Source organism: Lontra canadensis, unplaced genomic scaffold, assembly GCF_010015895.1.
Source record: "Lontra canadensis isolate GAN:19392208 unplaced genomic scaffold, GSC_riverotter_1.0 scaffold13, whole genome shotgun sequence".
NCBI classification, from domain to species: domain Eukaryota; kingdom Metazoa; phylum Chordata; class Mammalia; order Carnivora; family Mustelidae; genus Lontra; species Lontra canadensis.
Genome location: NW_022631007.1, coordinates 16,257,827 through 16,280,777, shown reverse-complemented (window position 1 = coordinate 16,280,777; position 22,951 = coordinate 16,257,827). Strand labels below are relative to the sequence as shown.

The 22,951-nt window shown below is 51.2% G+C and overlaps 1 protein-coding gene across 2 annotated transcripts in view; it reads right to left on the bottom strand.

The window, feature by feature from the left end:
- The window catches only part of TRAF3IP1 (TRAF3 interacting protein 1), a 58,272-nt gene extending 45,328 nt beyond the window's left edge, over positions 1–12,944 (bottom strand). Inside the window, exons 1-9 of one of the 2 annotated variants that reach the window (XM_032857628.1) lie at positions 12,753–12,944; positions 9,400–9,468; positions 8,865–9,026; positions 6,927–7,070; positions 6,395–6,829; positions 5,290–5,361; positions 4,366–4,435; positions 1,980–2,081; positions 520–615 (exon numbers count right to left, since the gene is read on the bottom strand). In XM_032857628.1, coding sequence (XP_032713519.1) covers positions 520–615; positions 1,980–2,081; positions 4,366–4,435; positions 5,290–5,361; positions 6,395–6,829; positions 6,927–7,070; positions 8,865–9,026; positions 9,400–9,468; positions 12,753–12,875 — 1,273 coding nt within the window. In that variant the 5' untranslated portion in view covers positions 12,876–12,944. The remainder of the gene's footprint in view (positions 1–519; positions 616–1,979; positions 2,082–4,365; positions 4,436–5,289; positions 5,362–6,394; positions 6,830–6,926; positions 7,071–8,864; positions 9,027–9,399; positions 9,469–12,752) is intronic. The other variant, XM_032857627.1, reaches the window with a different exon arrangement.
- Positions 12,945–22,951: the final 10,007 nt, after the last annotated feature.

Below are 22,951 nucleotides of genomic sequence, written 5' to 3'. Positions count from 1 at the left end.
ACCATTTCTCTCTCTGACCATCTACATCACCGTGCGGAATCCCAGCAGCAAGATAAAGCAAGCATCTTTATCTAGATGCGAAAGTAAGTCACACCTAGAAAGGCACGTAAGAGTTAACTAAAACTGAGTTAATCTTTCTCATATAATTTAGGAAATTAAAGCAAGTGGTGTATCAAGTCATTTCTGATCTTCACTATCCTGTGGTTAGAAGAATAAAAAAATATCCTTTTTTTTATTGGGGCGCCTGGGTGGCTCAGTTGGTTACACCACTGCTTTCGGCTCAGGTCATGATCCCAGAATCTGGAGATCAGGTCCTGCATCGGGCTCCCAGCTTCATGGGGAGTCTGCTTCTCCCTCTGACCTTCTCCCCTCTCATATTCTCTCTCACACTCTCTCTCTCTCTCTCTCTCTCTCTCTCAAATAAATAAAATTTTAAAATATATATACAATTACATTGAGAGGTAAATATTTCATATCAAGGTGCTGAGAAATATAAACGAAAGAGTATCTTTTTCTTACCAATTTCTGAAGTCGTAGTTTCCTGATCTGCTTCATGATTTAATCCAGATACTACAGAATCTAACATTTTAGCTGAAATATTATCTTCCTTTCTTCCTGATGTAAAATGGTGACAGATTAAAACACTGCAGAGGTTTTTGCCTATGGGAGGCTCTGGTCAGGATAAATGGGTTTACACCAGGCTTACACTAGCTGGTCCCCTCCAGGGTCCCAGGACACGCACCTGACCACCGCTCCTCCCTTCCAGGGCTCTCTGACCAGGACCACGTGCTGGACCACCCCTCACCATGGGTCCTGGCTGGCTCTGGGGCTCACTGTCTTGACGATCCCCTACACTAACTTCACATGGATCTTCATGTGACAGCAGGAAACACCATCATGGAAAAACCCCCCAACTTCTTTGATTTTACCTTTAGTCGCCCCAACTCCCTCCCTGAAGAGCAGGCCTCCAGCTCCACTCTTGTCTGGACACACTGCTGGGCCATGCGGTGGTGGGTGCCTCATATTCCACGTGTAAGAATTCCTGGCACTGCCCCCCAGCCCAGCAACAGGCTTCCCCCAAAGCCTTTGCACTCCAGCAACAGCACCGCCTGGGTGCCCAGACCCCTCCACGGGTCTTCTCGCCATGCCCTCTCCTCTAACAAGGGCCACCTAGTCACAGCGACTCCATATATCCCTTCCATTGAGCACATCCTCAGCAGCGACGCTCAGGTCCCGGCCGTCAGTCTCACTGGGACACGAACTGCTGTCCGGCCTCTATGCCTCCACACTCTGAAAAGGGGATGCTTCTAACACCTGTCCAGTCATGCCTCAGTCCTGCTTACTGTCCTCCGAGGATGTCTACTCACGCTCACTACAAAACTCTCAGCCTGCGTGGCCCAACGCCTCGGGCCTGCCTATTCCTGCAGACCCTATCGCTTTGCCTCCCCGCCCAGCCTCACTGCCAGGCCTCCTGCCCTCCAACAGGCAAGGGTGTCCCCAGCTCAGGGCCTCTGCCCCAGCCTGGACACTCACAGGTCCTCCTTCCCCCAGTCAACTCTGTCCAGACGTCCCCTCCCCAGAGCCTCTCCGCCTGTGCACCCGCCCCTACATTTGACATCAGAAGACTCGTTGCTAACGTGGAAGGGCACACCCTGTGGTCTCCTGATTATCTGTCCAGTCCCTCCACACTGTGCACTCAAAAGGGCAGGTCCTCCATCAATATCCGCGGAACAAAGAAGGGCAGACCTGAGTACACAATCCCACTCGTGACTGATACGTGCTAGGCTGGTGGCTGGGGTGGCCCCGCGCCTCAGCAGGCAAGGCTCACGGCCCTTCTGCTTCCCCCGCTCCGCTCTGGGCCCAAGCCCCACGTCCAGCAGGGCACCCCCCACAGGGCTCCACCTGCTCAGTGGTCAAAGGGAAGCAAGGTGCCGACTCCCCAACAGTCGCAGCCCCCACTGGGGCCTGCATCGTCTTACCAAGCTGCTTCACGGTGTGCTCCTTCTTAGCTTTGCTGTAGGAAGAGTTATGTTCTTTTTCAGGGGAAAGACTATTTTCACTGGCTCTAGAGCCCCTTCTTCCTGATACGAAATTGCATAATGAAAGTACGTATTAAGCTTAATTCATAATGCTGTACAGTATACTCAGTCTTAGTACCTTATTCTGCTATAATTGCCACTTAACAACAAATCGAAAGTATTGTACTTTTGAGAAGAATGTTTTTTGGATTCTATAGAGATCCTAGAATAGTTTTAAGATTCTAAATATGTTTAACAAACAGGATACCCCACACTCCAGTAAATGCAAGGCTGATCCCCTCGGGCTGCGGGGTGCCTCCCTCTCCTGCCAGATGCTGGACAGTCACCCAAATGCGACCCATTAAAGTCAGGCAGAAGGTCAGGGTGGAGCACGGGCTGTGCTGGGTGCGGCCGCACGGTGAGGTCTGCGCCCAGCTCGCCAGCGGGGCGGAGCCATCAGCTTGTTGGCTCAGGAAGGCTAGTATCAGGAAGCCTGCAAACCTCGGTGATCATCTCTCTTAGTGGCCACAGAAAAGGAGCCCATGGGCAGCCCGCTCGCCAGCAAACTCAGATGCACATGCCAAGATACTGGAAGAGCAGACAATAGCAACTGTCCGCTTACCAAAAAACACAATTCAACAGAAGAGCTGCGGGCTACGATTGAACACAAGGCGAGGTCTGCAGTGCAGGGACCACAGTCCACGACGCTTCTACACTCCAGCAGTCACCAGAGAAATGGACAAGGAGAAGGAGATGCCTCTTTGAAACCAACCAAAACCAAACTGTCGTGATCCATGACGAACAGACACAGCCCCACACGTGCACGGGGAGACGCCCATACTAACTTGGGGTCAGAAATATCCGATCTTCCCCAAATCCAGAAAGCCTAAGTTTAACATGGGTCCGACACAAACCTGACCAGTTTATTAGTTCTGTTTATGGGAGGGGAGATTCTTTGGCTCAATGGTTTTAAAATAATCTAGAAGAATAAACACATAAAATGGCCTCAAATTAATGATTCTAGAACACCTGGTGAGTTACTCTGAAAAAATAAACGTCACCTTATAGCATGAATTAAAATAATAAATAACTAAAAAGACTAAATACAAAAATGCATGACAAAACACAAATCTTCATCTCTCAAATCTCTGGATAAACCACCAAAAAAAAAAGACTGGTCACTTCCAGTGCATAAAAATTAAACACTCAGGCAAGTCAGGAAATAACATAATGAGTAGAAATGAACTTGGGGGTGGGGGGAACACTCATGTAAAAACTGGCAGATGTTCTTAACATACAGTGAGCTTATGCAAATTAAGAATAACACTGCAATGGCCAGCACAGCAGTGAGGAGCCCTGCAAAGGACAGACAAGCCCGAGGAGTCAATAAAAATTACGAACACACATAAAAATGCACAATCTCCCTAGCAATTCAAAAGAGCTAGCACCACTCATTTTTCACCTCCCAGACTCAGCAAGCCTTGGAAACCGTGGGAAAGGCGTAGGGCAGAGGGCTCGGTCAGCATACCCCACAGCCGACACGGCCAATGTCCCTGCCCTCTGTGCCAGGCCTCCCTGGGGAACCTGTCCCTGGAGATGGCCCGCCGAGGGAAAAGCTCATGAAAGCATCATGTACTATTCTGAAGGAGAAATTCCAACCATGGTTCTCCTGCCATGCTGCTCTAACAGTTTAGAAAAAGGGCCCCATTTCAGATATTACCACTGCTCAGAGTAACCTCACGCTTCATCTGAAAACCTGCAACAGCACTAGCCCCCGGGCAGCACTTGCCTGCCCTGGACGGACCCTCCTGTCCTGCGTGCTGGCTGGGCTGAACTGGTGCGACCCTCAGGCAAACCCCTGGCCAGGCATGCTCACTTCAACCTCAGCTCTTAGGAGCACAACTCCCAGAAGATGGGGCCTGCTGTTTTGAAACGCAGGAACATCACCTACAAGTGATCCCCCCACCCCAAGTCCTTGCTGGCCACTGAGTCAGGACTGCGCTGAGCCACCACTTCCAAGACACGAGTCAACAAAACAAGGGTGACTGATGGCTATTTCTGGAAAGTTACGGTTCGATCGCATCTTTTAGATCGTGACAGATCTCCAGCAAAGAGGGGGTACTCTGCCGCTGGTGTCATGCGCTCACACACGTACACATGCACGCACGTGGGTGTGTGTGTGTGCATGTGGGAGAGAGCGAGAAAGAGAGACATATCTTCGTCCTTTTCACATAGTCTTTGCTCCCCCCGATGGCAGATCTGCATTCGGACCACAGGGCGGTTCTTCTACCAGATACTATGATTAATACCCATATTTTCAGCTCCTTATATGATAAATCCTCAGTACCTTCCACTTTGGATCTCCGTTTTGGTGCTTTCGTTGCCACTGACCTGGACGCTCTAGTGGAAATCTCGGTCTTAAAGAAAGGAGAACAAACAGAATTAGTTGAGGCACGACACAGCAGTGCGTCGAGATTTACTAGGTAGACGCTGCTCGAGGAAGAACAAAGAGGCAACAGGACACACCAACCACTAACTCCGCACAGCTCAGCAGCCCAGACCTGAGGGTGAACAGAGGACACTCAGGCCTCCCTTATTCTAAGTTCAGAAATCCTTCTTCCTGCAAAGCTCTCCAAAGCCCAGCAACCCGCCAACCACACTGAGTATGGTCTCACCGGATATGTTTATGAGGACCCCATCTCCCTTGCTATCTGCTAATCATTCGCATGCATCGGGACAGCTCTGGGTGCAAACACACACGTGTTCAAACCGAGCACACAGCAGCCCTAAGGTTTTGCTCAGCCTGCCATAACGCCCTCCTAACTGGCCTCCCAGCCTCTGTGCCACACCCGGTCCACCTTCCCTGCAGCTGCCTGGACACGTCCCCAGAAGTGCAAAGTGCTTTAGGGAAGTTGGCCTGAGTAGAACCTCCAGGGAGACGATCTGCTCCGGCCACAGGACATGCGCCACCAGACCTCACACAGGCAAAACAGAACTCGGAGGGATCCCTCCGGCAGCCTAGCTGTCCCAGCCTGCCTGGAGACTGGATCCTCACCCAGACCCTCTCCCAAATGACTCCCGCATCCCTCTGTACCCCACATCACACCCGTCAAATAAGTATATAAGGGAAGCCCAGAGCCCAGCATAGAAGAGCCTGCACCACATCCCCTCCACCCCAGGGTCCCCACAGACTAGAGGAGACCATAGCATGATGTCACCACGTCAACACAGCCATGGTTCATGTCTCTGGAAGTTATTCTTCAAAGTTTACCTCTGTCTCAGCTTTGGAGTCTTTCAAAGATCCATCTGGCATCTTTTTGGACACCTCCCCTGAGCTCGAGGACTGTTAAGAAAAAAATTCATCATATTCTTAGAATTACTCAAATCTGTGACACCTAAAACCACATCGAGGTGCAAGATGTTTCTTGCTGAGCAGCAGTAAGAGCACCCTTCCCTACGAGCATCCGTCCCCCTCCAGGCCTGCGCGTCCGCGGCTGGTACGTGGCCTGCTTCTGCAAGGGCCGTCCGGATCATTCCCAGGAGGGCAGGCTGGGGTCAAGGGGGTTGGGGCAGCACCTCCTAGGAAACTCTGGGACAGCGGGACCCGTGGGACGCCCACGCCAGGCCAAATCTCTTGTCCAGCCTGCTGTCCCCTTAGGGGGAGGGGCACGGCACCACCCGCCAGACACCTGGTCCTTCACCACAGGAGTCCCGAGGGATGCCCAGGCCCCGCCCCTCCCCACGCTGCTGACCTTGAATCTGTCCAGACCTCCACTCCCTCCTTCCTGGCAGCTGGAGACCAAGAGACTTTCACACAACCCTCCAGAGACACTCTGTAACATACTGTCCCCATGAAAACAGCCATGTGCAGGGCCAGCCCCTAACAGAGACCTGAGCCACCTATAATGAACCCAAAAGTAACTTGCACATTTAGAAAACACGGCAACCGAACAAAATTTCTGGCCAACCACAAATTTACCTGAAAATTTAATTAAGCAAAAATTACAGTAGTCGGAGATCTTGTATGTATCTGCTGGCACCCACAAGACCTAGAGAGGAGCCCTGAGGCTCTGTACATTGAGGCACGCCCAGGAGCACATACACAACCGAGGCAGCTTGGAAGGACTGCTCCTGTAGCTACAGGGTGGGCCCCCCCATCTTCAAAAAGCACCCAGATGCACACATGCAGCCAGAGGCTCAGAGCCCCTGAAAAACCGGTGTCAGTCTGGGTTTCTACTGGGAATGCCTGAGTGGCATCATTTTACCATAGCGCTGGAGAAGCAGAGTCCCCATCGCACTGCGACAAAGACAGGAAACACCTTTGAGAATAACACAAACTCTGTCTTAAAGACAGAGGTTTTCAAGCAGGACTTTACCTTTTTCTCGGGTTTGTCATGCTCTCGGCTCTTCTCCCTGTCAGGGTCCCTGGAGCGCTCCCCATCCTTCAGCTTCCGCCTGTCCCTGTCCCTGTCCCTGTCCCGGGCCTTGTCTCGCTCACGCTCTCTCTCCCGGTCTTTCCACCTCTCTTTCTCCTTTCCTCCCTCGTTCCTTCTCTCTCTCTCACGGTCCAGATCTTTGTCGCGGTCTCTGTTGCCTCGGTCTCTGTCCTGCTTGGCCCGGTTTCGGGCTCGTTCTCTCTCCCCATCTCGGTGCTTGTCTCGTTCAGGATCTTTATGTCTCTCCCGGTCGTTCTCCTTCGTCTTCTCCTTCTCTTTGTCCTTCTCTCTTGCTTTGCTTTCTTCCTTCACTTCTTCTTTCTGTTTCCGATCTCTGCTTGTACTCCTCTCATTTATTTCAGAGTTCCTTTTATCCTGAAAAGAAGGTCAAACAACAATATCACTTATAAACGTCTTTACCTGAACTCTAGAAAGACTCATTGTTTTCAAATATGTGCAACCTGCATCTCACCTCTTTATCTTTATGAACTCTGGGCTCTTCTTCTTGTGCATTCTTATTGTCCAATTCCTGAGATTTTGACATCAGTGAGGACCTTCCCTTCAGATCCCCCTTCTCTCCAGCTAACACTCTCTTCACCGCCTCATCGCTGGAGAGCTTGTGGTCCAAACGGGAGGAAATGGAACACAAGGTGAAAACGAGATCAGCACAAGAGACTAATGCAAGTGTCCACATTCGTGGAGAGTTCACTAAACACGTTAAACATGTGGACGTGAAAGTCAAAGGATAAGCTACTAGAAGGAAATGCTGTTATCAGTCACCAAGTATACCACTCCGGACATGACCAGCAGAGTTGACCCAAACTAAGCGAATCCCACTTCAACCCCCCTTCAACTGGCTCAAGTGTAGACATGCACATCATTGGAGGACAACACGGCTACCGCGCGTTGACTCCACAGATGCCACATGGTTCCCACAGGATCGCAAAGGCCCAGCACTGAAAGGGTCTCCCGGAATGATCTGACTCAAGCTCGACTGAACCCCAAAACCCTCCCACGGCCTCCCTGACTCCACGCAGAAGCTTCCAACACTTCCGGGCAGGCATCCTTCTCACTGACATTCTCACTCGCTCCCCAAGGATACACGGAGCGACCATCACACCAGGCACCAGATGTCATGCTGAGGACACACTGGGTTTCAGAGGAGAGGACAGAGGCAGCAGCTAAGCACCAGTGTGCCTACCCAGCCTGGGAGAGAGGAAAGGCCAGGGCTGCAGGAAACAACCTATCCACCACCACAGCCGGACAAAGAAACAAAGGGCCTGACCAAGGCCAGGGACCTCAGCGTCCAGGCGTGGGTGTGGGAGCTGAGAGAGGAGGGGAGGGGGCAGCAGCAGCTCGAGGACCCTAGTGAGCCAGGTCACAGAGCTGGCTGTGCCCACAGGCAACAGGAAGCTGGCAAAGGATTAAGCAGGGAATATGGGAGTCAAAAGTGTTTTGAAAAAGAAGTAACAGGAAGGACGCAGGGGCAGGGACTGGGGACGAAGTCAGGGCACGGGCGAAATCAGCTGTGTGCCTCCGAACCTGAGATCTGGATGCAGATCAGGGTGAGACGCACTGGAGGCCTCCCTGATGCCACCAGCTCCCATCCCCAGCCCCACCCCCACCCCTGCAATGCAGGCTGAAACCCACCCTCTTGCCTATTTTGGAAACGTGGAAGGTTAGCCCCAGCCCACAACCCATCAGGTACATGAAGGGCCAGACTAGCTCTGTCCTCCGACTTAGATCCCACAAAGAAGAAAGGCCCTGGAGATGCCCAGCTGGCATCGCTAGTAAGCATGGCCTGGGCTGGATCAAAGCAGAGAGGCCAAGTCTCCAAACCAAAATGAGGATCTCAGGAAATAGCAAATCAGTCCCTATGTAGTGACACCAGCTTTCTCTGAAGGCAGCGCAGCTCCACTGTTAGTAGCCAGAAGGGAGAGGATCGGAAAAACAGAGAGCAGAGGGGAGAGAGAAGAGAGGAAGGAAGGAATGGAAGGAAAGAAGCAGACACCAGAGGCGCAAAGGCAGACAGAGTTCAGGGCCATGCCATAAGCCCCGAGGAAGCAGCCCAGCAAGTCATCCAGCCCCCAGCCCCTGCCCTGGAAAGAGGCTCTAAAGGAGAAAGCCGGCAGGGCTTGGCCGCTGGGCATGCCACCCCGACCCCAAGAGCCAGTGTCCCTGAAGTTCCCTCATTCATACTTAGCACCTGAAGAACCTGGTATGGCAGACCTTTGTTTAACTGTATAGTTTTGACTCAGTCCTCCCAGAACTCTGAGGCTCCAAAGCACTGCGCTTGGCAGACACCACCCAGGGCTCTCTCCTGAGACCCTGCCCCCCACCCTGCGGGCACCTGTCACCCCGCCTTGTCTCTCAGGACTGCTGCATCTGCGCTCCGGCCCCTCCGCGTTACCTTGCTGAGACAGCATCTGCCAATTCTCTGCAGCAGCTCATTTGTTCTTTCAGGCTCGTGCCCGGCCACGATCCGCGCTGGCTTTGCTGACAGTGGCTCTCCCGAAACCATCACCACCACGTCTATGGCCTTCTGAAGGAAGCTAATTTTTGCATCTTTATCCTGAAAGATTTCCATTTAAAATGCAAATGAAAAGCCCATCCAAGAAAGTCTCCATCATCTTCAGTTTGCTTAACAGGCACACTTACTATTTAAAGCAGGTCAGATGTGGAAATATTCACTCTTTGTAACAAAAGAAAAACAAATAAAGCATTTAGTTTGAGGTGGGAGGCTAGCAAGGACCTTTAATACACTAGTTCCCTTTCTCAGTGGATAAAATTAGCAGGATATGCAGCTGTCAAGAATAAGAAAATGAAATGAGAAAGAGTACAGCACAATTCACGAATTAATCAACCTTATATTTCAACACCCATCAGCATATAAACGATACACATCCACTATTAGGATGAGGGGTGCCCCCCACCCCCCGGCCTACCTTAACATTATCGGACTTCATCTCAGCGTCTGTGTAGAGGCCCTTCATGAAACCGGTCATCCTAATCACCTTCAAAAGATTAAGGCCGTGGTCAGCACCTATCACGGCAGCCTCTGTGTCAGCCTCAGCCCCGGAACCACACACTGTCAGAGCTGCCGGAGTCTGTCCATATCCTGGATTTAACTCCCTCCCACGTAACTCAGCCAGCTTTTGAGTGTCTACTGTCTGGGAGACCTTACGCAGGCGGAACCCAGCCTGGAAGTGTGGACGGGTAAACACTGCAACAGACCTGCAGAGTGCTGAGGGAGCACAGGATCAGTCCCTGGTCCGAACACAGGAGGGGCCAGGGTGTCAGGGGAAGTTTCCCAGAAGACGCTGGATCTACACTGAGCCCACAGGCCGAGTGGCAGGCGGGGGTATTTAGGACCCATATGCCAGGCTAAACAATCCCTACAAAAGGTCCTGGGCCCAGAAGGTCCTGTTCAAGAGAGCAGAACAAGTTCAGCGCAGGAGGAGTCTGAGGCCAGAGTCTGGCAGGGCCAGTGTCAGGCAGGGCCTGATCCAGATGGCTGTCAAAGCCACCAAGAATACGGACTTTCACCTAGGACCCCGAGGAGGCCCTGAATGGTTCAGAGGCAGGGGGATAGCATCTTACGAGGGTCACTTAGGCCCAAGGGCAAGAATGGACTTTGGAAAGAACAGGAATCTCTCAGCGTGGGTTTTGAGTCTGGACGGAAAGGTCTTTCTTCTCACTCACTTTACTACAACAGGGGGATGCTCTGTGCAATTGTCACTTTTGTTTTCTCCCTTCCTGTCCCTCCCCTCAGTCAACCTGTAGCTCCCCATTACCCTGAACCAGCTTTAGGGGTGGTGATTTTCCCTGTTCCTCCCCATGCCCACAGATAGCCAGGCTCCTCGTTCTCTCAGGCCAGGGCTTTTCAAAATGCAAGCAGTCCCTGTAAAGTCAACAAAATGAGTAGCAACAAGCTTTTTTTTCTTTTCTTTTTTCTTTTTTCAAAAAATAAACCAGAAAGGAAAGTGCCAGCTGCCCTGTATGCAGGAAGTATGAATATACCTACATGTGTGTGTTGTGGGTGGAATTAAAGCTCATGTATTCATGCAAGTCATGTTCGTTGGAAAATGGACAGTCCCATGCTAACATGAGGCAATTTCTCTGAGACCAAGCACACCTCACTGGTAAGCTGGCTCTCACTCTCATCAACTACCTAAGAGCCGTGCTATCATTTCTCCTGAGAAGACAGATGGAATATTAAGAGTATCCTACACTTAATACTCCTAGAGCCTTTTCATTTTGTCTCTTCTGAGGTTTTCCTACACTGCTGGCAAGCAAAGGGACCAGAAACATTAACCTTACAAGATCAATGCTTTGATTTATGAAAGAAACAGTTTAGCTGTGGCTAAATTACTAATGTGGTGACTTGTGAAAACAACAGTCAGAGTTAAGATTTTCAGAAGGCTCTTTACCTCTTACATGAAAATGCTTTCCAATATGTCGATCATTCTAAAATCCTTAACAAGCAGGTGACAATTAATGTATTTACCTTTCCATAAGCAGAGAAATTCATTTCAGCATTAGATTAGGAAAAAACCATGAAAGAAAAGCAGACCACTTGTTCTTAACTGCCTCCACACAACCTGGCTGCTGGTTCACCAAGTCAGTTCCTGCCTGAAAGTCCCTCCCCCTTCCCCATTTCGAGGCACTCTGATGTTCCAGGAGCCCAGTGCCACACCAAGACCCACAGGAGGAGGCCTATCTCCGCCGCCTGCCCCCCAGCTCTCCACTTCAGTGGGGAGACAGGACTAACAGAAGATAAAAGCGTGAGGGTATGGTAAGTGCTGCAGTCACTGCTAACTCACTTCTTCCCTTCCGGGTTCAAGGGCACTACCTGCCTACTTCGAAAGTAATGCAGCACACAGCCGTGTCCCTTCCCCAAACACCGTCTAGTGACAGGTGGAAGTATTGCCCCAGCTACAGGAGGCTAGACAAGACAGCGCTGGGATGTGTGTGGGATTCCAGAGAGTTCTAAGCAGTTAGGGTTTTCAACACAGAGGCACACATTATAAACTAAGTAGAGGCAGCAAATGATAAAGCAAAGCTTGTGGAGAATAATACACCCAACCTGTTAGCAGGAGTAAGAAATGAATTTTGAGGACCAATATGTGGAACCCTTGGAAATCTGCAACTTCAGCCTGACTCCTAACTCCCAGAGACCAGAGACCACACCCAAGTCCCTGAGTTCAATGCTCTTAAGTGCACCATGGAGATGAGTTACCAGGAGCCTAGACAGCCTCCTTCAACAAAGAATGTGTGCTGTGCACCTTCTGTGTACCTTACCCAGTTCAGCTAATCCAGGATATGGCAACAAACAAGTACAGTCTCCATCAGCCAGTAATTCACCTTCCACTGGGAAAAAGTTACAGACGACCAATCTCAACGGAGGTGAAGCTGTGCCCTTCATCGGCCAACATCAACCTGCTCTCGTACAGTTTTCCCCTGTGGGTCTCACTACAACCACGTTCAGCAAGTTTTTCCACGGGTATTTATTAAGCATCCTAAATGTGATCACCATGGACAGAAGTATGTAGAAAAACTGAGGATATGAGGATAAAAAAATAAATCACTTAATTCCCCAACGATTTTTGATCACCTCTCATGAGCTAGGCACTGAAGGGGGGAAAAGAATCCCAGAAACGACTCTGCCAGGCACGTGTTAGAAGAGTGCTAACAGGTACAAGGGTAGTCTGGAAAGAAAGAATGCTCAAGGAGCCAGAAGAGCCCGCCCAGGAGAAGAGGTGAGAAGGGGAGAGCAGAGATGAGGGCAAGGAACTCAGTACAGTGGCACCACAGAACTGGGCCTAGTGGATGCTCCTCTGGCAGGACCTGCGCTAGGCTATAGGAGGTCGGTATTTGACGTCAGCCCTGATTCTGGCCCCGGCCCGGCCTGCACCCCACAACTGGGCCCTGACCTCCACTCCCGGCTCGGACCCCAGCCCGCACCCCACACTTGGGCCCTGACTCCCCGCCCTGACCCCCGCACCCGGGCTCGCCCTGCCCCAGGACGTCTACCCTTGACAGCCCCGCCCGCTCCTGGGCCCTGACCCGCACCTGGGGGCCCACTCCGGCCCGCACTTGGGTCCTGAATTCCAGCCCTGACCCCGACCCCGGGGCCCCGACCCTCAGCCCGCACCCCGGCCCCCGGCCCGCAACTGGGCCTCGACCCCCACCCGGGTCCCGACCTGCACCTGCACTGGCCCGCGCCTGGGTCCCGACCCCCACCCGGGACGCTGACCCCCGGCCCGCACCCGGCCCCCGGTCCCGGCCCGGCACCCACCTCCGTGATGATGTCGTGCAGGTAGCGGAACGGGGGCTTGATCAGCAGCTTCTCCGTCAGCGGCGGCCTCCGGATCACCTTCCCCAGGGCCTCCTGCGTCCGCTTCACCACCGCGGCGTTCATGGCGGCGCCACCCGCGCCCGCGCCCCCGCCGGCCAGCCGAGCCTAAGCCGCACTGCCCGGCCGCCGCCGGCCCCGCCGGCCCCGCCGCCGCCGCCCGCTCCGGCCTCGACGCGCCGCTCGGGCTCGCATCCCACAGTGCACCGGAGTCGGCCGCGGCGCATGCGCGGGGCGCCGGGCCCCCGTCGCCAGGGCGTCGCGACCTTAGCAACGGACGCGCGGCGGCTCCCCGCCCCGCCCCGGCCGCCAGGCGCTGAGAGAGGTTTGTACCCAAGGTCCTGCCCGCGCCTGGCAACCGGGACCAAGCCACGCCCTTATTCATCTACCAGGTGTCGCTGATTCCGGGCACCTGTCTTCCACCCACCCGGCACAGGCTAGCCGCGGAATTCCTTCTGGCGATTTGGAGGCTTTATGACCTGTTTCTCGTTCTTTTTTTATAAAAAAGTGCCGATTGCCCCTGCATCTTCAAATCTTTTTTTTATTGACAAATAATTGAGAGAGGGGACATTATCTTCAAGTGTACGACATAATTATTTGATCTTTGTGAATATTGCAAAATGACCACAATGAGTCTAGTTAACATCCACCACCATAGTTACAAAAAGTTTTTATTGTAATGAGAACTTTTAAGATGTAGTCTTAGCACCTTTCAAATATGTGACACAATATTGTTAACTACAATCATCTTGCTGCACCTTATATCTCCATGACTGACTTTATAACTGAAAAGTTACACCTTTTGACCCCTTTCATCCATTTCGTTCTTGTAATGGTATCTTTATAACTTATTAACATTTATTTTTAGCGTTTTCAAAGCTCTTCATTCTTTGCATAGACTCGAATTTCCATGTGGTATCATGTTCCTCTTGTCTGAAGAACTTCCTTTACTAATTTCTTTTCGCAAAGGTCAGCTGGCTATGAGCTCTGTCGCCTTCCTTTGTCTGAAAGTGTTTATCACACCTTCACATTTGAAAGATTGTTTCACAGCATTTGCAAGCCTAGGTTAACATTTTTTCTCTTTCACTGCTTTACAGATTTTACTCCACTGGCTTCTGGCTTACATAGTTTCTGAAGATAAGTCTTCTCTAGTCCTTTGTTCTGTGTATATCTGGCTGCCTTCAAGATTTGCCTTTTATCCTTGGTTTTTATAAATTTGCCCATGACGTATCTAGGTGTGGGAGTTTTTAAGCTTAAAATTTATATTTGATTATTATTTATATGCAATAAGCTCCACCTATTTTACCTATTTTAAGTACACTGATTGATGCATTTATGCTCCTGCACCACAACCAAGGTATATAACAGTGCATGTTCCCTAAGTATTTCCTCCTGCTCATTTGCAATCTACTCCTTCCCCACCCCAGCCCCAGGCAACCACTGATTCACTTTCTCACTATAATTTTATCTTTTCCAGAGTTCCATATAAATGAAATCATACACTACATAGTCTTTTGTGTTTCTTTCTCCTAGAAAGACTTTGAAATTCATCCATGTTGCTACATACAATAATATGTCATTCCTTTTTGTTGCTGAGTAGTGTTTCATAATATAATTTGTTTATCCATTCACCAGTTTATCGATACTTGGATTGCTTTGGAGTTTTGATTATTTGATTATTTAGCACTGCTAAGAACATTCACATACAAGTCTTTGTGCAAACATAGTTTTCCTTTTGTTGCAGAATTGCAGGGTTCTTGTCTCGGGGGGTTGAAGAGTGAATCTTGAGGACACCAAAAAAAAGGTGAAGTGAAGTGAAAGTTTATTAAGTGAAGTTAAGAACAGAAAAGAAAAGTTCTCCAGAGTGAGAAGCGTCCCAAGTGGGTTGCCACTGAAGGTTTTAATGGTCGGTCTTTCATTTAAAACTGACCAGGGAACTGAAATCTTCTTAACGTCTCTACCACTGATAGCACCAAGTTTACCTCTCCTTTGAAGTTTAGTGGCTTTTAATTGTCAGTCTGTAACTGTCATAAAAAATATTTCATCTCCAGGGACACCTGAGTGGCTCAGTCGGTTAAGCGCCTACCTTCAACTCAGGTCATGATCCCAGTGTCCTGGGATTGAGCCACATATTTTGGGGGGCGGGGGTCTTCTGCTCATCAGGGGGTCCACTTTTTCCTCTGCCTCCCCCTCCCTGTTCCTGCTCGCTCTCCCTCTCTTTCTCAAATGAATAAATCAAATCTTTTTAAAAAAATCTCATCTCTGACATTTAAGACAAAAGGGGTGGTCTGGTTATGTTCTCTTGTCTCTGGTTTCTTACCCCTTAGCATTTTTCCACCCCTGGGCTTTCTGTGGCCCCGGTCTTTTACCCCCCCCCCCCCCACCTCTCTCTCCCTACCTAGCCCCGCCTGTCCCTTATTCACTTTCTCTTGGATAAATACCGAGGACTGGCATTTCTGGGTGGTATGTTAAGATTATGTTCAACTTTACAAGATGCTACCAGGGTTTCAAATTCAAGTCATCTTTCATTCCCACCAGCAATGTCTGTGATTTCTAGTTGCTTTGTATTCCTGCCAAGACCTGATAGGTCAGTCTTTTTCCTTTTTTAGGTCAGTCTTTTTAACTTCAGTCATTCTTGGCATGGTGTAGTATCTTATTATGGTTTTAATTTGCATTTCTCTAGTGATTTGTGATTTTGAATTCTTTTTCATGTACTAGTTGGATATTCATATGTGATCGGTGAAGAGAGCTCATGAAGAAGTGTCCCAGCATTAATGAATCACTTCTGTGCGCCGTGGAAAGTAATAAAAGGAAAGGTAGTTCACCGTAGAGAGTCCGGAGGCCAGCAGGAGGAGCTCTCACTCCCAGCGCTGGTTATCAATCGTAGATCCAACAGGAACAGAAGGACCTTGCACATGATTTTGATTCTACCATCCCAGCCACAGGAAGAAAGCTTTCCCCCTCGCCAGGTACCAGCCTGGCCAATGACAGACAGTCACGGTTCAGCCCATGGGAAGTCACTTGCAGCTCTCAGTTGCCTTCCACGGGCCTTTTGTTTGTAAGCGCCCTCCCAACTCCCTCTTTCCTCTATCAAAGAGAATTTCTCTCTTTTGTTCTGGGGACTTGCCTATGGTTTTGCTGTGGCGTGCTTGTTCCTGAATTCTCTGCTATTCCAGAACCAACCCATTTTTGCTGGTAGAATACCTGACAGTTTTATTTTTAAGGTTAAAGGTGCAGAGGACTGCCTAGGCTCTGGGGACTTCATGGAGAACCAGGTTCCTTCTAGTGGCATCCATCCATGCCGCCCTCTGCTGTCCACTGCTCCGGGAAATATCACTGTCCCTGGGGCTAGCTGCATCCTGGACCGCATGAGTTGGGTCATCTGGACAGAGGCCAGGCGAGCCACCAGAGCTCATCTCCCTCCAGCAGCGCTGACCTGGATTCTGTCCATAATTCACCACGCAGGCAGGCTGCCTGTCTTAAGACTTTACTGAGGAGTTAGGAGCCACCTAAGGGAATGACAACCCAGGAGGGAAGAAATTTGGCAACAGTCACTGGATAGAGCTATTCTGTGCTCCGTGGGGGAAAAGCACCCAGCAAATTGCACTCTCAGACATGTTCCCTCCTGGGTGGCCCTGAGTTACCAGCCCTACTCCCCAACTTCCAGGTCGACTCACTTAACCAGAGCACCTCTGTCCTCTGACCCCTCCCTTTTCAAATCTTCCTGACCTTCTAGAAACCCCACCATCTACATATGTATCTTCCCAACTAGCCCCTCTCTTTCAGCACAGGGTGCTCCATTCCTGACTCATCCCAAGGCAGGGGCAGGACAGTTCAATCCCTCGGAATAGTCCAGGGTCATGGGGGACACTGTGACTCAGGCTCCCTTCCGGGGCTCCCAGATCTTCATGGTTCTCCTGATTGTCTACATATTTATCTTTATCACACACACACACAGTGGCTTTTAATTGTCCTGCTTCCCAAGAACAAATGTTCTCAAACAGTTCATCAGCCTCCAAGAAGAAGAATAAAATTGTTTCCCAAATGTTTCGTCATTTCTGAACATCTTTGTCCACGCTGAAAGTAATGTTTCATATTCACATGGAGAACAGTGTTAGCCTTCTTTCTTCCCCTTCCCTGCCCCTGCTGCTGCCCACCACCCCCGCCCTGGCTTCCCTGGAAATCTTCTAAATAGGGGAGATGGGCCTTAGTGAGACTGTGTCCTTCTTCAGGCCTGGGCCCTTGGTCCATGAGGGCTGGCACAGAGCTCTAAAGTGATTAAGCCTTTAGACAAAGCGGCACCAGCTTGCTGCCTTCTGGGTATTAGGGAGAGAAGTGGCAGAATGTCATTCTCACAGGATGGCCAGGAAGAGCCCTTCGGGGGCTGCACCAGATACACAGGATGATATGGTGTGTGAGAGCTGAAACATCCCGGCCCAGACGTCAACCCTGATCTGCTCACCATGGCTGAGCTGGGAAACCAGAGAGTTCTGTGAGGAGCACCACCTCTGAGCTCTGAACAGTGTCTATATCGGCCTGAGTAAGGGTGGTGGAGGATCTCAGGGAGGTCACCGACCCTGGTCTCTGACTTCAAGTGTTCTGCCTTCCCAGCAGACACTACCTAGCACCCTTCCTCCAAAATTCATGCTAGACAGAAGCCTCCTCTGGGCCTGGGGCCCTGGGACAGCTGTGACCTGTAATGGCTTGTCTGTGAGCGGTCAGTCCCCTGGAGTGGTGGGGATAAGGGCTATGCCACACCAGGGGGAAGCCTGATTCTGGTTTCTCCCACAGTGTGTGGGAAACAGGGGAGCCATCTAGGCCGAGGAGGCCCTATGAAGGCCTGTAGGCACAGGGCTTTCTTCTGTCTTTGAGGCTGAGGGCCATGAGAGAGGGTCTCTGAGAGGATCTGGGACAAGGAAGCAGCATCACCAGACCCCAGTGAGAGCCTGTCTGAGGGAAGCAGGCCACAGAGTGGGTATGGCAGCCTTTGGGGACATGCCCCAGCCACATAAAGTGTCCTCCTGAGGCTTCCACATCGCCCAGGCAGGTCTACGCCCTAAGCACAGGGACTGACTGGGGCAAGGGTGCAGGGCCCTGGGGAAGCAGGGCCAACAAGACCCAGCTAAGGATTCCCAACTCTGAGAGAGAGAGGTGGAACCACCTCAGGAGAGAGGGGAGCAGGAGGGGGCCCAGAGGCCAGTGGGGAGTCTCTAGTTCCAGGGCTGGTGGGCGTGGGGCCTCTGAAGCCAAATTACCTAGAGCGCCTCAGGGTCATGTAAGGATTAGCAGAAAAGAAAACATAAAAAAGAGTCACTTGTGAAAACACACAAGTGATTACATAACTATAGAAAATCACAGTAGAGATGTGTTTGAGACATAAAGAGCTGGTAGGAGATGCACTTGAAATAAGCAATTTCCAAATGAATGAAAGAGATGACAGTGGCCATGACTCACCCCAGGAGAGGGAGCTCCACAAAGCAAGGGGCTTCCAGACCCTGCCTCTCCTCCCCTAAGAGGCAAACATTCCCAGAGACAAAGGCCTCCCTGGGGGCGGGGGTTGGGGTGAAGAGCCCGGGATGTGGGTCAACCTGTGGGAAGGACTGGGCAAAAAGGAGAAGTGGCCCAGAGCCTGGACACAGTCTCATCAGCCCTGGATCCAAGACTGAACTCCCTGGCAGGCTCAGAAAGGAAAGCATCAGTTTGCATGGCTGGTCAAGTGCCTTGCCGTGTGCTGCGCGCGCGCGCGCACACACACACACACACACACACACACACACACACACGAACACCTCCCCCCACAACAAGCTGGAAGGTGACAGGCACCATGGTGTGAAGCATGAGGGGTCAGGTGGTGTGGAAGGCCTTGTTCCCTCCTCTCCCAGTGAGCCTGGAGAAAAAGAAGACATGACCTTCCTCCTAAGCTTGCTAAGATCATTCCTGCCTCAGGACCTTTGCACTTGCTAGTCCCTTTAACTGAATAAGTGGAATACTCATCACCCAGATCTTCATATGGCTGGATCCTTGCCATTAGTCAGGTCTCAGCTTACATGTGACCTCTCAGAAATATGAAAAATAGACTCCATCTGAATTCTGCAGCCTAAGGCTGTCATCTTACCTTATTTCCTTTAAAGTACTTACCATTCTGTGAAAGCAATTTTTTTATTCATATCTGCCCTTTCATTTTCTGTCTTTTCCCCCACCATGATCACCCCTGGAAAGGGAATGCAATGAGCAGAGAGGCCTGGTTTATTTGCTCGCCCCTGAATCCCCTGTACCTTCAACATTGTTAGACACAACAAGGCACTAACTATTACTGACTGTTGAATAGACTATGTTCCTATTAAAATGGCTCTTTTCCAAGGGCTCTTAATAATATGGTTTATATCAAAATTTTAAATGAAAAAAATCCCCCCTGGGCCATGAGGGCAGAGCCCCAATCCACAGGTTCCCTTAAGCCAGGTCTCCCAGGGCCTGGGAGTCTGACAGGAAGACCCCTGAAAACACAGCAGAATGATTCCCTGACAGTAGATTCCTGGAGGAGGCACCATGACTCTCATCCTATTTGCACAGTAGCCTGGTTCTCCAACAGGGGCCAAGAACCCTCTGCTGTTAGAGTCCCAGGCAAGCCCTTTCCAGCAAACTCTGGTTAACTAGCATCCAATGTCAGTCACTGCTTGCTCTTTCTAAAAGCAAGTAGGACCGAGGCCCACGAATGGCCTGGGAGCTTTCCACCAGCAGCCAAGTGAGCAAGAGCAGGGAATGGGGGACCCCACCTGGGCCGGGGGCCCAGAGCGGCTCCCGGAACCTACCCCGCCTGCGAGTGCCCCTTCCCCCACCCCCGACCAGACCTCAGGGAGGACTCCAGGAGCACGACTTCCCTTGGAATCACATAAACACTGAGACTCCCTCCTGAACTATCCCGACCTGCATCCCTGCAGAGTTGACTCCCAGGGACCCATGGACCCTTCCCCAGGCCCCCCCCCCGCAACTCCCCCCAAGGACCTGTGCCTCATAGGGCCTCTGTCCAGCTTCCTCTGGGCCACGATGGGATGGAATGAGAATGGTGTGACTGACTGTGCAGTGTTGCCTCCCCACGAGGAAGTGGGCTCCAGGAGGAGGGAAGACACCCACTGTGGGAGGCCAACACTGTGAGAGGCCGGAATGCAGGCCACATGAGCACCCAGGAGGAAGTCTTCCAGCTCTGTAGCAGGTGGGACTGGCCACCAGATGCCCTGGAGACCAAAGCCCCCTCCATCCTGCTCCTCTCTGGGGACACTCCCAGGGGGCCAGCCTCACCTCCAGCTCCTCATAGGCAGCCTGCACTCCAGCAGGGGGCGCCACCGCAGGCCCTTCGGAGGCCGGGGTGGGGGTACCGAGCTCACGAGGCTGTTGTAGGGTTGGGGGAGTCGGGAGCACACAAATCCTGGGAAGCGCAGGGGACGCTGAGGGTGAGCCTGCCGTCCCCCACAGCCTGCCAGCCTGCAGGGAAACTTGTCTCCTGCAGTCGGAGGTCAGAAACAGCAAAGGACGACCCGAAATCAATTATGGGAGCACTGGGGCTCCAGTTCTCAACTTGGGGAACCTTGGGGGGATCAGACACTAACCTGATGGACAGAGGAAGGGAAAAGGAGAGGAGGGAGGGTGGGCCAGAAGGGCCAACTTGAAGGGCTGAGGGCTACACCTCATGCTACAAGGTGGATGAGGCCCGAGGACATCGTGCCACATGAAACACGTTGGCCACACACAGGCAAATACTGTCGGGAGTCCACAGGCGTGAGGTGCCCAGAGCCGGCCAAGTCACAGAGGCAGAAGAGGGGTGGCTGCAGGGCTGGGACCATGGGGAGTCGGTCTGGGTCTTGCATGGTGGAGACAGTCCTGGAGATGGCTTGCACAGCAAGGTGAATGTACTTAACACTACAGAGCTGTAGAAAAAACACCCCTCCGGTGGCTGGAGGGGAGGTGGGTGGGGGGATGGGGTAACTGGTTGATGGGTATGCAGGAGGGCACGGGATGGAATGAGCCCTGGGTGGGCAATCAATGAATCACTGAGCTCTACCTCTGAAACTAATAATACACTGTATGTTAATTAATTGACTTTAAATAAAATAAAATTTAAAGAAAAACCCTCAGGGGGATCGCCTGGGTGGCTCAGTCAGTTAAGCATCTGACTCTTGGCTTTGGCCCAGGTCATGATCTCAGGGTTGTGGGACCAGCCCTGCATCCTGCTGTGTGCTCAGCCGTGGAACCTGCTGTTCCCTCTCCCTCTGTCCCTCTCCCCCACCCCCTCCCATCTCCACCCATAGTTTCGTGTGCGCTCTCTCTCTCCTTGGAATAAATAAATTAAATCTTTAAATGATAATAATAACAATAAGGGACACCTTGGTGGCTCAGTTGGTCAAGTGTCTGCCCTTGGCTCAGATCATAATCTCAGGGTCTTGGAATCCAGCTCCAGGTTGGGCTCCCTGCTCAGCGGGATCCTGCGTTCCCTTTCTCCCCTCCACCGCTCGTGCATGCTCTCTCTCTCTCCCTTCCTCTCACTCTCAAATAAATAAATAAATAAATAAAATCATTAAATAATAATTAATTAATTAATAACAATCCTCAGGATAGGTCCCACCATTCACCCCCCTATATAGGAGAGAACACTGAGGCCCAAGAATTTTCCAGCATCGTGCCCCTAATCAACAGCAGGACTGGGACGGGACTTGCTCCAGGATCGACTCTCAGCAACTCTATGGGACTATCTTGAAGGTACTGGCTCTTAGCCGATTAGAACATTTCCCCTTAGATGACCCTGCAAGCGGGAGAACATCCCCATTTCTGGGTCCTTACTGAGACAGAAGCCCAGACATGATGTGCTTCTCCAGAAAGGCAATATTTAGCTAACAGTTTCGACGTTAGGACTCTCAACATTCACTTTGTTTAATCTGAAGAGATAAATTTTATATGCACCCAATAATTAGGATAAATGTAAGACAGGTAATACTAGGCATAATGCCAGTGTCTGGAAGAAACAGGGGCGGGCATTATGGAGCAGAGCCACTAAATGACGCAGCTCCCCACCACCGAGACTCAGGCATCCACCTGCGAGAAGAGCACGGAACATTTTAAGGTTAAAGCAATTGTTTTTATGGTAAGTGCAGTGACACTTGACAAACAAACCAAAAACAATTCACCTTGTGGGATTTCCTAGGCTCGCAACAAATTGCTGAGTGCTCCAGGCTGGTCTTTGCACGAAGCTCTCTTTGGGAACACGGGCTTGGCTGTGTGTGAGAGCTGACTCGGGGCCTGCACGGGGGCTGGCAGCTGGCTCTGATTCCCAGTTAGCAACCAGGCACTATGCTTTCAGGATATTTCCACCGTCCGCTGCGGACTTTGTGTCTGAAGACAGGCTTAAGCTGTAACAGAGAAAAAGGAAACCAGAGTCTTCAAAATTTTCCAGAAAGAAAGGAGGTGAGCTTTGACAGGAGAGCCAGGGCTAAGCTTCCTTTCCCACCTGTTAACCCCACACCACATCTCTTAAACACAACCAGACACATTTCAGATCTCCCGTACCAACCGAACAAAGGCTTCACAGTCCCTAAGAAGGCGGTTACCAGAAATGGGTCAATCTTTTGATTCTGATGAAAGATGTTAGTCTGCAGTGATAGGCACCCTCACACATACACACACCCACAGCACACATACACACACACACAGCCTGCTCACACCAGGCCAGGCAGCTGGAGGCCCAGAGCCACGAGGGACACGTCCTTCATTGCCCACAAAGGGCATCTTCGAGGATTGCTCATCTCTGGAGTTACAGCAATGTGACCTGAAATCTTGACAACCTGAATATTGAGGGGAGGGAGCCGTGGGGATCAAAGGGTTAAGAAAAAACCCACCCTTGGGTAGGATGAGGTGAGGCTCCTCCTTGGAAAAGGGGGAATTATTCTTATTTGGAGTGAGTTTCAAACAGATTTGGAGAACACTTCTAAACCCAGAGCCCAAGTTTGGTCCCTAAGAATTAAAGAGCCTCCATTATCTTGGCATGCATGTCACTGAAAGTTGCCTCTGAGGAGTCACTGGATGATGAGTTCTGAGTTTGGGAAGTCTGGAGTCCTGAGTGAGGACAGAGAGGAAGGCAGGGATGGAAGATGGGG